The sequence below is a fragment of the Mandrillus leucophaeus genome, unplaced genomic scaffold, assembly GCF_000951045.1.
Source record: "Mandrillus leucophaeus isolate KB7577 unplaced genomic scaffold, Mleu.le_1.0 Scaffold1, whole genome shotgun sequence".
NCBI lineage: Eukaryota > Metazoa > Chordata > Mammalia > Primates > Cercopithecidae > Mandrillus > Mandrillus leucophaeus.
Genome location: NW_012098097.1, coordinates 14626963 through 14642120, shown reverse-complemented (window position 1 = coordinate 14642120; position 15158 = coordinate 14626963). Strand labels below are relative to the sequence as shown.

The 15158-nt window shown below is 54.3% G+C and overlaps 1 protein-coding gene across 1 annotated transcript in view; it reads right to left on the bottom strand.

Moving 5' to 3' along the window:
* RPTOR (regulatory associated protein of MTOR, complex 1) overlaps positions 1–15158 on the bottom strand; it is a 448104-nt gene that overhangs the window by 127973 nt on the left and 304973 nt on the right. Inside the window, exon 10 of the mRNA XM_011967646.1 lies at positions 2628–2703. Coding sequence (XP_011823036.1) covers positions 2628–2703 — 76 coding nt within the window. The remainder of the gene's footprint in view (positions 1–2627; positions 2704–15158) is intronic.

Here is a 15158-nt window from a genome sequence, read left to right as displayed (position 1 = left end):
AGCTGTGGTGAGAGTGAGCTGCAGTGCTGTATGAGCTGTGGTATGGTGTGAGCTGCTGTGAGAGTGAGCTGCAGTGCGGTATGAGCTGTGGTGTGTGAGCTGCGGCACGGTGAGTGTGAGCTGCAGTGCAGTATGAGGTGTGGTGCAGTGTGAGCTGCGGTGCGGTATGAGGTGTGGTGCAGTGTGAGTTGCAGTGCAGTGAGAATGAGTTGCAGTGCGGTATGAGCTGTGGTGTGGTGTGAGCTGCGGTGAGAGTGAGCTGCAGTGCGGTATGAGCTGTGGTGTGTGAGCTGCGGCACGGTGAGTGTGAGCTGCAGTGTGGTGAGAGTGAGCTGCGGTGCGGTGAGTGTGAGCTTACTCAAACAATGCTGAGTGACAGCGGGCAGGCACAGAGACTACACCCTGTGTGACTTCATGCATCCGAGCACAAAACTGGGCAGGAAAGTGGCCACTGCTGGGGAAGGGAGGAGCTAAGAGGGGCGCCGAGGGGGCTCATGGGCGCTGCTTGATTTGGGTGTGATTCCACGAGTATGCTCAGCTTAAAACTTCACCAAGCTGTACATGTATGATGTATACACTTTTCTACGTGTAAGTTATACCTCCAATAAGATAAAAACAAAAAGAACCTAGTGTGTGGTCCACGTCAGTTATCCCCGGCTTGTCCTGACACCCCAACATGGTGAAATCATTCCCAAATGCAGAATATTGATTCTAGTAGTTTAGCATAGATAGAGTAAAATCCTTGAAAAGATACTTGGCAAAGATACCTGGCACGGAAACCTAAGTATCCGTTTAGAAAGAGCACACACGCAAATAGAAACTGCATTATTTCATAGAAAAGCAGATTGTCCTGATCTCTTAGAAGTACTGAGTGAAGTCAGCTCGGAGTACAGAAAGGCCAGTCTCCCGAAGGTTTCCAAATATCTGTTTGCGGCAACAGACCCATAGCTCTTCGGAAGAGCGCAGGCACTCCGGGGCCACTCTGGCAGGTGGAGGGTGGCAGGCGGCGTCTGTGAAGGTTTGCCACTCTGCAGGAGACCCTGTCATTGCCCCCAAGGTTTGTGGTCCAGCAGGGAGGGCGGGAAGGCCTTTGTCTAGAAGCCCAATGTTGATGCCAAGCACATGGGGGGAGCTGGCTTCGGCCTCATGGTTTAAAATGCGGGGCGGTCTGCAATGCCCTTGAAAATGCATGAATACAAAGACGGGGCAGAAGTAAGTGGTGGGCATGGGGTGCTCACTGTAAATTTCTTCCAGCTTTGCTGTAGGTTTGAAAATTTGCACAATCAAATGTTACCAAAAATCAAGCAATAAGGGGAGGGTAACAGAAGATTATAAAAGAGAAGAAAGCCCTCTGAAAAGGCCGTTTTCCCAGTAATCCCATCCGTGGGGACATGTCAAAATCATCTGAGGAGTTAAAACACCCCACACAGGCACACCACACACACTTCATGCACACCCACACACGTGTGCACATGCACACATGCACACCCAGGCTCCTGACTGCGTGTGTTAGAAGCTTCCCCGACGGCTGTGATGTGCACTAAAAGTTAAGTCTGGGCAGTGGACGGAACCCTTCCTGACCATCGGTGCCTCCGCCCTGGGCTGGAGGGTGACGCTCTCACATCAGTGACAGCCGGCTCTGGGGCAGTGGCCTGCACATGAATTCCCAAGGGCCCTGTGCTGGGCTCTGTCCAAAGCACTTTTCCTACATTAACTCACTCTGTCCTCCCAGCGCCCCTGGGGTTGGAAACCACCGTAATCCCTCCCTTAAATGAGGAGACCGTGACACAGGAGGCGACCAAACTTGCCCTCGGTGGCACAGCTAGGCTCCGTGGCTCTGAGGCCTGATGCGGTGGTGTCTCAGGCACGGCCCCAGCGGGAGGCGGGGATGCTGGTCCCCTCCGGCCTCTGCCCAGGCTGCCGCCCCCCGATCCCCGGCCTCCCCATGTCTACCGCACGTACTGATTCCTCCCTCGCATTCTGCGTGCATGTGAGAGGCTCCTCTTCCCTCACAGGTTTCTGGAGGGCAAGGCCTCTGTCTTATTTATCTATTTTCAGACTTGACGCCTCACATAAGGCAAAAGCTCATTAAGAAACCACGAGGGGATCCAAGAGAGCTGCTGCGAAGGCCCGGGGCCACCCTCACTCGCAGGTGCTGTGACTAAGCCAAGATTCCGCCCTAGGTAGCTCGGCTCTCCAGCGCCCGTGCAGTGTGGCTGGGGGCAGAATGCCCCTCCAGGGCTCAGCACCAAACCCTCTGTGGGGCACTGTCCCACAGGGCTGAGTCAGAGGACTGGGGGAGATCCACAATGCGTCTGTGGCGAAAAGGCCAGAAAGTGTAACATGATCACCACTCACAGGGAGCGCGTCTGCATTAAGAAAAGCGGATCTGTAATAGCAAAATTTAGACAGGATTGTTTTAAAAGTTCATTCTTTCAAAGTCTAACTTTAAACCCTGGTTGACTCGATGTTTTAAACTCTGGCAACTACCTTACCCAGGCAGGTAAACAAAATCTCTGACACCCGAGAGTCCTGGGCGCCACCCCCAGTCTGGGGGCTTTGAAGTCCAGATGCCCAGAGAAGCGGCTGCCGCCGCAGACGCACAAGACGCCCTTGGAGGGACTCACCCGAAACGCAGTGCCTTCCTCGATGATCGTCGGCAGCTGGGACAGACAGATGTCGACAGCCAGGTCCCAGGCTTGCCTGCGGAGAGAACAAAGGAACACCCACTGAGCATTGTGGACGGGCTTCCATACGAGGCCACTTCACGGGGCACAGGAGGAGCCAGCTGAGCGTGGGCAGCAAGGGTCTGGGCAGAGGCCATGGCAGCTGCTGGGCGGCATGTTTACAGTCTCACTGCTGCTCAGCCTCGGGCTGTAGAAGACGTCCGAGGGGAGGCCAGGGGAGAGCGCAGGCGGGAACGCTGGTGCTGCCAGCATTCTCACCATTTTGTTTGTCACATTTTTTCTCTTTAAAATAAAATGAGAAAAACGCCTGGGAAAAAGACACGAACGCTTCCCATTTTCTGCTGTGGCTTCTGACTGTGACTTGAACCCAAGTAGCAGCAGCCCATGTATTCCAAGCAGCTGTGGTCCCTGCACAGGCTCTGATGGGGCAGTGTCCTGGAGGGATGTGGGAGAGACACCGGGGCCAGGCCAAAATGCCTCATCAGGAGGGGTCAGCGTGCAGTCAGGGAAAGCGGTCCTGGCAGTCAGGGCTGAGCTCTGTGCTATGACGGTGCCGTCGGGCCCATCCCCGTTCCTTCCCTGCCTTCCCTCCCCTGCTCCCTGGTGTGTCCACACCTGCTCAGTCAGTCCCTGCCGCCTCCCCATGGTTCTCACCAGGCACCCTGCAGTCTTGGGGTCTCCTCCCATGCATGGAGCTGCTCCCCGCAAGCCACAATGACTCCACAGACCACCCGGGTGATGTGCTTCCCCTGTCGAGACCCCTTGTCATAGTAACCGACCACACTGTCCCTCTTGGACATTACGAGGCTTTCTCCTCCGGCCTCCCTCCCATCACAGTGAACACGAGACAGCCTCCTCCCTGGGCTCCCGACCCCGTCCTTCAGGGCCGTGCCGCTGCAGCTTCCACAGCCCTCTCCTTGCCTGCTCTCATCCTTGCTCAGGGCGCCCACTGCCACCTGCTCACTGACACCCTCAGACACTATTTAAAACAGCCTCACACCTCTCTCCAGAGCTCCACACCCCGATTCTATCGTAGGACCAGCCAGCAGTTTGAATTGGACCTAACACCTCCAGGCCAATTCCTGGGATTCCCAGGTGTAGGCAACAGCCTTACGGGGCACCCCCAGCCACCATCACCATCGCCACCTTCCTAATGTGGCCTTGCCAGAGTCTCGGTGTTGTCCGAACAGCCCCCTCCCAATGGGCTCCTCTGCCAGCACCTCCGTCCAGGCCAGCTGCCCTGTGAGCTTTCTCGGAGGCTCTAACACGGCACCCCTAAGCCCTTCTGTGGCTCTGGCCTTCTTGTGGTACCCCAGGCCTGGCACACCCCAGCACCTCTGCCATCTCCGGCCCTGTGGTGGAGGGACAGCAGCTGCCTCTGACTGACCCCTGCTTTGTGTCAGCTGCTCTACAAGGACACTGTGGGGGAGACACGATTGTGAGACCGTTTCATCCCAGAGAGACAGAGCCACGTGCCCAAGGCCACAGAGCCACACGCTGAATTACAGACATCCCGCAGGTGCCCTGGCATCCAGCCGTACCCAACTTCTTTCCCAGTGCCAGGCACATAGCCGGCTTTCAAGCAGCATTGGCTAAATGAGTGGGGGCGAGCAGGAAAGCACCCTCTGTGTATGAGCAGACCCGTGTGAGTTTCGAAAAGGATACAGGGAAGAAAAGAAGGTCTGACCGCGAGCCACGAGCCTGGACTCTGCTCCCAGCTCTGCTGCCCACTAGCTCCGGCCTAGGGAGCGGCTGACCTGCCTGCCTCGCCGCCTTGTCCAGAGGATGAGGGCCTGGCCAGGGAGCCCGTGTGGGAGGCCGCTTGGTGAAATTCAGCGTGTAGCTCTGGGGCCTTGGGCGCGTGGCTCTGTCTCTCTAGGATCCGTGTCACCATCTGTGAAATGGACTCATGATCATGTCTCCCTCACGGGGTCCTTGTAGAGCGGCTGACACAAAGCAGGGGTCAGCGAGAGGTAGCTGCTGTCCCCCCACCACAACATCCAACATGAACTCTAAACTGGAAGTGAATAATCACCTCACTCTCGGCACGGCCACAGAGCACAGTCTTGATTTCCACGGATACAGGTTGAATATCTCTTTTCTAAAATGCCTGGGACCAGAAGTGTTTTTGGATTTCCGATATTTTCAGGTTTTGGAATATTTGCATATACATAATGAGATCTCATGGGGACGGGACCCAAGCCTAAGAGCAAACTCCATTTATGTTTCATATACCTCTTACACACACAGCCTGAGGCGAATTTTACACAATTTTGTGCATGAAATAAAGTGCGCCTGCGAGGTCGGGAGGGGAACTGTCCACCTGTGGCAGCACGGTGGCCCTCACAGAGTTTTGGATTTTGAATCATTTTGGATTTTTGAATTAGGGATGCTCAACCTTCATGGTAGGGATGGAGGAAGGACAGCAACCCCTTCAGCCCTACTCTCCCTTTCTGCTAGAAATACGTTCCTTGTGGAAACCCAGTGACGGTCAGTATCATGGATTCTGCTTCTAGCACTGCGCTCTCTTCTCCTGGGTAATTTTCTAAGAGACTCTAAGAGAGTCTAAGAGACTAGAGAACTCTGTGTTATTTTTTAGGCTAATGACACTCCGTGCTGCCGTGTCAAAGGGCATATTTTTTCAATGTCTTAGTAAAGGACCAAAATGAGAATGAAAAATGTTAAAATCCAGAAAAAAAGTAAAAATTTAAGATGAACAAAGGGACTAAAGAACAATTTTTCACTTTCAAATATATGAAATATATTTCAATTTTCCCAAGACTGGCCCTCTTTGCACAAACATGCCCTTCTCCTGCCAATAGAGTTAAGAAGCAATCAGGAGATAATCAAAAGCGCCTCAAAGTATGTGCAATAAATAGCTCCCACACGCCCCGTAAATCCCCAGCTGCGGGCAAATGGCATTCAGCAGCACCGAGGGAGACCTACTCTCTCAGTAAAAGAAGCAAAGCCAATTATTGCAATTACACTCTATAAAGATGCCTTGAATTTAATCAAATAAAAAGTTTCTGCTTCAGGAGTTAGAAGAAAGTATGTACAAGTTAGGGGAGGTGGAGGCGAGAGGAGGGCAGAGAGGGTGTCTGGGCTGTGGTCCGACAAGACCAGCATGGCGCCCAGTGTGGCCTCGGTCAGTGCTGGGCGGGGCACCTTTGGAACCGTGCCTCCCGAAAGCCTATTTGCACGCTCTCCAAGGCCTTCGCTTGGCGCTGAAGGCCTGAACTGCACTGGAGACAAGGCTCAGCACACCGGACAGGATACCGCCCAGCGAAGCTGTGTCAGAGCCACGGGTGACAATCTCTCTCGGACTCGTGACCCATGTCGCTGCAGTGGGACGCTGTGCTCCTAAAAGGCTGACAGCCCACCCGGATCCAGCCCGGGGGTGGGAGGCGGGGATTGACCCAGCTCCACATTTCACAGACCAGAAAAGCAGCCCCAGACGGTTCTGGTTTCACTGATGCACAGAGGCTCAGGAGGCTGCAGGGATGAGACAAAGCCCAGGAGGGTAGCTTGGCGCCTGGACGATGCTAGGAGGCTGCTCAGTGACGTCTGGCTACCCAGGGCTATGGACTCGAGGCAGAGCTGTCTACATGAGACGAGGAAAAGAACTTTGTTCAAGTACTAATGAGAAGAAAGGATGTAAAAGAACACCTACAAACTGCTGAAAGACAAATGCTGGAACCCGATTATTAGCATACAGTGAAGCGGCCCTGAACCTCAAGCTACGGCTCAGCCTGGGCCCAAAGGACAGCCCCACTCAGAGCAAGGCAGGGAAGACGAGGTACTGGGAGGAGCTCAGCCTGGCACTGCCTGCTGAGCAAGCCAGGGGCTCTCTCAGGGCCGTGGGCGGTTTATTTATTCATTTAACCAAATTAAAGGGCCAGATTAGATGACCATAGGGCTCCCATTAAATTCTAAAATTGCACGACAACCATTTTTTTTTTTTTTTTTGAGATGGAGTCTTGCTCTGTCACCCACGCTGGAGTGCAGTGGTGTGATCTCGGTTCACTGCAACCTCCGCCTCCGGGTTCAAGCGATTCTCCTGCCTTGGTCTCCTGAGTAGCTGGGGCTACAGGAATGCGCCACACGCCTGGCTTTTGCATTTTTAGTAGACACGGGGTTTCACCATGTTAGTCACGCTGGTCTCCAACTCCTGATCTCAGGTGATCTGCCTGCAGTGGCCTCCCGAAGTGCTGGGATTATAGGCGTGAGCTACCGCCCCCGCCTGCACGGCAACCTTTTAAACAGCAGAACAATGGTATTCTCTAATGAGCATTTATCTGTTGATTCAAACTGGCTGCATTTTCTAGAATAAAATCAACACAAACTTGCAGCTCTAATTTGGGACTCCCAACTAAAGGCAAGTGGGAAAGTGGGTCCCGTGTACACATGAGAGACCATGGTGGTGGGCTTCGGGAGCGGCCAGCCCTGCGAGGTTTGGCAGCACACGACAGCAGAAGGTGGGAGGGGACCGGGAAGGTGTCTGGATTAGCACTTCCCACAGCCTGCGATCACGCCGCCTGGAGACGCAGGGCTGGAGGGCTGGAGTGCAGATCTGAGGGGAGGCTGTGATTAGCTGTGACCAGCTCATCTGCATCGTGGGCTCCGCCCCGCCGGCAGCTGGGGGCAGAGGGACTTTCTAAGCTGTTGGCTGCTCTGATGAGTCACTCGCCTGGAAAACATGTCATCCAGGCAAGAACTGGGTTTTCAGGAAACAGCCCTGAGATGGCGGGCGCCCAGGAGGTGGGCTGGAGGACAGCCGTCCAAGTCCGCACAGCCTCCATCTGCACTTATCAGTCAGAGAGCGGCGCCCGCCCCGGGAACAGAAAGCACAGGTTATTACCGCGGAGAAACGCAAGGTTTCAGGACCCCTGAAATTGAAAGTGAAGGAGAATGACTCCCCGATGACTTTGCATCAAAAATTAAACAGGAAGCAGGCTCTGAGTAGTCATCACTGCTGCCGCGGCCTGAAGCGAAGTGTAAATGCAGATTACTTTGTGTTTTAACCTCAATTTCTGTTAGGCTTTGTTCCCTTTTTCCTCTTGCTAAAAATTCAACCTCTCCATCACCACCCAAGGAATATAATAGCTAGACTGTAAATTATTTATTCCACATGCTCTTTTCTGCTACCTTCCCTGTGTGCTCCCTGGGGATGTATACACTTTGGTCTATTGATGAGGGAAGGAAAGAGCTCTAGGCATTGTTTTCGTAGCAGACAGCCGTGCAGAGCCCCCTGTGATGCTCCCATGGCGAGGAGCCCACCTCCGCAGTGGCTCAGTCCTCAGCTGCAGTTGGCAAAATCTAGTAACAGAGGTGAGCCCGATTCTGTTTCTGAGCTGAACGTTCTCCATCTGTGCGTCTGTCTGCTTCTCACTCCTTTGTGCCTCCCTCCCTGCCCTTGTTAAGGAATGGGATTTGAGCTGGGACATGCCACTCAGGGTGGAGGCCACATTCCCTTCCTCCCTGGATGAGGCTGGACCAGACATTGCCACAGGACAGGGGGGCGATGGGCGTGTGAGCTCTAAGTCTGCCTCCAGGCCTGAGCTGCCTCATCCACTCCTCATGGCCTTCCCACCTGCTGGAATGTTGCCCCAGTGGCCAGCAGGAGCGTCCACGGCGGATGGGAGCCTCCAAGACAGGAGCCGCCTGCACCCTGACACCTGGGGCCACTGCAGCCTGTGCTGCCCATGCTCACACATGCCCATTTGTAAAGCACCTGGATCATGGGTTCCCAATGAACCCGTGTTTCAATTAGCACACCTAACTACCTCCAGGGAGGAAGGCAAACCAGTCAATGGAGTTTTTCTACACTGACCAAGCTGATGTCTCAAGAGGGGTGTTGGCTGCATGCCCTCCGTATCTACGTGGCTCAAGCCTTTATAGCCAGGTACCAACATCTTCCTCATCTCCGGCTCAGCATAGAGGCTCCAAAATAAAGACGATTACCAAGCCTGGGTGGTTATCCCCTCCCTACATCTGCAACGTGGTAACATGGTGGAATGGACTGGCTTCTTGTTAAATTTTACTGTGTGCACAGTGATACACAGGGATACACGGTGACACACAGGGATGCACAGGATACACAGGGATACACAGTGACACACAGGGATACACAGGGACACACAGGGAGATGCTGCTGCCCTCTGTGGAATTTCACTGTCATCAGAGATCTGACATCGCTGTCTCCAGAGCGTTGGCGGGATTCCGATGGACAGTGATAAAGTCATGCATCAAATTCATCACAAGCGGCAAGGACTGCTCACACCTAAGAAGGCTTGGGGTTCCCCAGTCTTCCAGAAGCCTCCCTCCTGTGTCCAGACTAGTAAACTCACTCATGTTAAGGATCGTGGTGAGAGTGTTTAAGAGTTAGAATTAGACTTCGGATGCGAACACGCCTAGGACAGAGTGGAGGTGAAATTCTGCTACGACGGACTCCACAGAGCCAAATGCCTTATTGGAGTGGGGTTTTCTCAGGGCACATCGACTGAGGAGTCAGCCTCCGTGGGGAATGGAGAGGAGGCAGTACAGGAGCCTGGTCTCTGGGCAGTGCAAGTGCAAGTACATGACTCTCTGAAACCCGGGAAGGACGTGGAGCTAGTGCAAGCGAAACCTCTGTGCTTGCCTCTCCTCCCTCCTAAGCACCTTAATTGTGTAGCGGATTTGGGAAAACACACATCGGAACAACTCACGGCTGTTATGGAATCTCCGCTGGGAAGCAAAGAGCTGCTTTAAAATGATGTTCCCTGCGGGGCGCGGTGGCGCAAACTGTAATCCCAGCACTTTGGAAGGCTGAGGTGGGCACACTGAACTCAGGAGTTCAAGGCCAGCTTGGGCAACATGGTGAAAACCCATCCCTACAAAAAATACAAAACAATTAGCTGGCCGTGTGCCTGTAGCCCCAGCTACTTGGGGGTCTGACGTGGGAGGACTGCTTGAGCCTGGGAGGTTGAGGCTGCAGTGAGCTGAGATCACACCACTGCATTCCAGCCTGGGTGACAGAGCGAGACCCTGCCTCCAAAAAAAAAAAAAAAAAAAAAGATGAAAATGATGCTCCCTGTCACGGTAAGCCTCTGGCATTCCCGAGGAGCAGTGCACCTGCGATCTCACCTCAACTACTGGACTCCTTTTGGAGGTAATGACGAAGCCACTGGACAGCAGTGGCCCGTGCAAGATGGCTCAGTGCAGGGGCGCTGTGGCACGCAGCAGCCTGATGCCGTGAGGAGGCTGTGCATGAGCGGCTTCGGCAGAGCACCAGAAAGGGTCTTTTACAAACTGTCAGCACTCAGACCTGGGGGGTGGCCTACTACCGTTCAACTAATTCCGATACATTTTTTGCACACATAATGAACAGATACAGGTTGACAAACCCCCATTTTTGGACATATGTTTTGGTGGCAGTGAGAGAGGAAAGGAAATGAGAGAACTGGGTGGAGCTGGGGTTGGGGCAGGGTGAGGTTGGCACTGGGCAGTGGCCAAGGTGGTAGGTCCACCTCAGTCAGGTTTATCCTCTAGAAACTGAGGCCGGTGGAGCTGCCCTGACTCCAGGAGACCAGGAAGACACCACAGAACAGAGAAGCTGGCGGGGAGGATCTGTGCACACCTTCGGCGTGGGATGTGCTGTCCCGGCTCCTGACCAGCCAGACCACATTTCCAGTCTTTCTTCTCCTATGAGGCCTAGGATCTTCTACAAATCTGAAGCCCAATTTTTATGTTTAATTCCCTATCAAAGTTGGTTCATGATATAATTTTCAGCATTAAATGGAACTGACTAGTGTTTACTTTTTAGCTCCAGATTGATGCTGGCAGCCTCGTTGCTGAAAACCCTCTCCAGAGAACGTGTGAAATGCAAGTGATTCTCCTGAAATTACATCATCATTGATTTCTGTACAGAGAACTCTTTAATATTACTTATTTGGCACTTCCCAGCACAGAAAGAGAAGCCACGATGCCAGACCTTGCAGAAAATACCCCCACCTGGAGAGGACCCTTGGACACGCACAGGAGGGGCTGAGGAAGAGGAGTGGGGGAAGCGTCCTGAGACTCAGCCGCAAGTCGCCCTGGACGCCGCCCTCCCCACGCACACGGCACTGCCATGTGTACGGGCCGCCCCCTACGCTGGGAGCTGAGGCACCGATGGCTTCACCCAAGCCTCTGACCCTAGGGGTTCATGGCCCAGCTTGGAGCAGGCAGGCTGCAGGCTGCTGTCTGGTGGGATGTGTCCGGTTGGGCTCGCGGAATGCTTTTTAATGCCACATTAGATATCAACATCGAATAATCAGATAATTAAAAAGGAAAATATGAACTTTTTTCCTTTTCTATGACTGGCAACTGTGGGCCAAAACCGCCCCACAGAGCCCTGGTTGGATTGAGCATGGCCCGAGCGCTGTCCTACCCATACCCGTGCCCTCCATCTTGGATGCCAGCCCGGTCTTTTCTGCTGACAGCCCCCACGCCTGCCTCTTAGGCAACTCTACCAGTCATGTTTTTCCTCATGTAAAGAATTATTCAATTATTTCTTCTGTGTGTCTCTAGTTCTGAATTTATGAACAACAATGCCTTAGCAATAAAGACTCTATTTTTAAAAATTGCTTTTAGTGCTTCGAAGGCTTAGAAAATCTACAGGCAGATTTTTAATTAGCCAAAGTAATATTTATCAATTTTTAGAATGGAGAACCATCACCCCAACTGTACCACCCTGGCACAAACATCATTAATGTTTATTTGTAAATCTATTCAGTGTTTTATTGCTATGTGTACTACGTATTTTAACATAGATATTAACTATATTGCTGATGCAATTTGGTGTTCTGTTTCTCATTTAACATATCTTTTGCATAGTCATGAATAAAATGTTAAGACTGCTTACATTTTCTTTTAAGTATCTAGATCTTAATTTACGTTCCTATTCTGTTAGGTAGTAGAGTCACTCCCAAATTTTCCCTCTTATAACCAATGTTCCGACAAATGGCTTGATTTGTCTGTGTCTTCCAGAACATCCCATCAGTCCCGTTCCTTGGTTTTTCCTTAGCGACCCGCTTCAGTTACGCTCCTGAGCCAGGTCACGGTTGGTTGTGGGGCAAAGGGGCCGGGCATTCAAAGGCAGGGCAGGCGGTGGGCAGGCAGGTCGGTGGCCACCGGGGCCAGCACTGTAAAGGCCGTAAAGCCAAGGCAGGGGTCAGGGGCCACAGGCCTGAGGTCAGTGAGGTCCCAATCAAGGGCAGGCCCGAGCCAGGCGGGTCTCGGCCGGGCATCGAAGGGTGGGAGTCACCAAGATGACTCGGATCCCAGGACAGGGCTGCCGACTCCCCAGCAACTTCTCAAGCCCAGCTGGAGGGAAAACCCCAGGGTTCTGTTCTGCAGGTGGGATGTGGCTGACTGCAAAACGCAAGGAACGCCACCTGCCACGGGGGTCTCATATGAGGCGCATGTCCTTCCTGAGATCTTGCACGGGCTCCTGCTCCCAGGAGCATGACTACAGCAGGTCGCTAAGTGCCACTCCCTGCTCATCTCTGCCTGATCAGACTCATTCAGACACCGGGGAAGCTTCCGCACGCTGACAACGATGCTGTGATCTGCCAGCACAGCGGCCATGTGTAACAAGAGGTGACAAGAGCTTTGCTCCCTGGTTAAATGCCACTTCTGCCTGGGTGTACTCCTGTCCCAGGGATCTGCCTGAAACAGAAGCTCATGTACATACATATCATGACTCAGCATATACGCCGCTGAGTCAGCATGGGGCAGGCTGGCGCTAGACGGCTGGAGCCACGGCCTGGCCCTGCCACGCGGGTCCTCACGCACCCCAGTTTCTCATCAGTAAAATGGGCATATTGATAGCAAAAACTATAGCTTTATAGCAGCACCTGCTGTGAGAGGGAGATGGCCTAACAATTATAAAGCTTCAGAGCACGCCCAACACGCAACAGGCGCTTAATCACCCTATTCTTACATGACCCCTGCGGTCACCTGCCATGACTGCCGTGCCTCGGGGGAGCCGTGGTCAGATCGCTCCCTAGGCTCTGTGACTTCACTCTCACCCTCTCCAAACCCCAGCATGGTTCACCAGCTGAGGCAGACAGGTTCGAATGTGGCCCCAGGACCTCTGTCCCAGGTGTAGCCTCTCCCTGGGAGTGCAGGTGGGACCTGAGACTGCTTTCGATCAGCAGAATATGGCAAAGGTGACGGCTGCCATGACCGCGTGTGGCACTAGGCAAGGCTGCAGCATCCGGCTCCCGCGCTGGCTCTGAGGGGCGGGAGGCCACACTAAGGACCCCAGCTGGTAATATTAAATAGTTCTGTCAGACAGCAGAAAGACCGGGGACGCTGGGTGGTCTCAACTGCAAAGGCAGCCTTAACCTGGTGGGACCCTGCACAGAGAAACTGGCTGAGTCCCACAACAGGCACCGGACCTGGAGGCTGTGTGCTGTTCTGAGCTGCTGGGTCTGCAGGGACACTGCTGTCACACAGCAGTAGATGGCCGGCACCCTCCCTAATGCTGTTTCCGCCTGCAAATTCTATTTTCCATGAGTGGCGCTGGAGGAACTCCTATTACTAAGCAGAGGGAGACGCGTCCATCGGAAGGGCCAGGACTGGTGTGTAATCTGTGAATTAGGTTTTCTTCTTTCAGCACAAATCAGCTTCAATTTGGTACAGTGGCTCCCCTGGGCGTTCGCATTCACTGCTTTGCCGCGAAGCCTGGAGCCCAAGCCTGGCATGAGTCACTCCCACTCACCTATTCCTTCCCGCGGGCCGAGCGGCTGACTAAGGCTCCCTTTGTGTTCACGTCAGTCGCCAGGGCAGGACGCAGATGCATGCCCAAGGTGTGAGTTTCAAAAAGAAAAAGGGAAACATCCAAGCGTGTAAAGCTTCTTCTGCCTGTTGAAGGTGAAACCCCAAAGCCACCCTGGCCGTTGGCATCAGGGGCGAGTTCTAGCCGCATGGCTGGCGGAGCTCACAGGTGTGCCCAGCGGTGACGGCACGGCGGCCCACCCTGAGCACCCCACAGGAGGAGCCCTGCCCTTCACCACTCTTGGGCTGGTTCTTCTTCAGTCTTCATCGCTGATGTCCATCAAACCTAACCATGTGGACACAGTGACACCCAGCAGAAGGTTGCCAGGGACCAGGAGGAGGCCAGGGCAGTGCTTCCCTGCCCCAGCCTAGGAACTGAGGGGGTCGCCGCTGTGATTCTACATGAACAGAGTTCACTCCCCTGTACCTGGGCCGGGCCAGAGGCCCCGGCTGCTGGCAGTGGCGGCACCAGCGGCTGCTCCAGTGGCCGGGTGCTGCTGGCTGCTGTCTTCTAGGCCAGCCCGCGGTCACCGCCGCAGGCCTCAGCAGGGCCTGATGATAAGCTCTCCACAGCCGACCAGGAAGAGCCACTTTCCTGGATGAGGGGAGGAAACATGTTTCTTGCAAACGGGCTGTGCACTGTGGCAGGGCTCCTCTGCACTGCGCTTCCTCCTCTCTCAAGGGCCCCATCGAAATGGGGCTGGCGGTAACAGCAGACCCAGGTAAGGCAGGTGAGATTTTCTCTTACAGCAAGACACTGTGAGGGAGGGGGCCGGGATCCCCTTCAGGTTGGGGGCACCACAGGCAGGCGGCTCACGGCTGTCAGGCCCTCTTCTGGGTGGCCTATGTCTGACAACCAATGCAGAATGCAGGTGAGACTACTCACCTCCCATCCCATCCTCAGAGCTCCCCAGGGCTGGCAGAGGTGAGCCTGACTTCTCTCTGCCCACCCCTCCACTGCTGACCCAGGGCTGGTCCACTCACGAGCAGTGTCGTGACACCAGCCTCCGTCTCCGTTTGCTTCCCAAAGAGCCCGCCCCACAACAACCAGGAGGATGCACCCAAAAGGGAAGCGGGAGGACGTAACGCCGCAGGCCACGTATGGTGGGATGATGGACCACGCCGGCTGGAACACTCAAGGCGCACACTAGCCCAAGCAGAGCCTCTGACACATTCAGGAAGGTCAGAACCAGGAGGAGAAAAATCCGAGTGTCCACAGTGACCGTCAGGAAGAGGGGCTGCAGGGCACCCATGTGATGCTGTCCCCAGGTTCTCTGGGCCTCTGCGGATTGCGACATCACCTCATGATTCTCTAGCACAACAAACAAGCACAGGTGAGGGCTGGCTCCGTGAGGCTCCAGGAAGCGGAGTCTGCAGAACAGCCAGCCTTTTTCTCGGGCAGGGAAGGGCAGCCCCAGCAGGACTGGGAGAGGCTGCAGCTAGGCCTAGACGAGGACCTTCTGTAAAGCAGGACTGACACAAATGCCAGCACTCAGAAAGCTTCTGAGGGGCCGGTACTAGAAAGCAGTCTCTAGATGGAGAGGGGGGATGTGGCTGCCCCACGCGGGCCTCACCACCCAGCCTCTAGATGGAGAGGGGGGATGTGGCTGCCCCACGCGGGCCTCACCACCCAGCCTCTAGATGGAGAGGGGGGATGTGGCTGCCCCACGC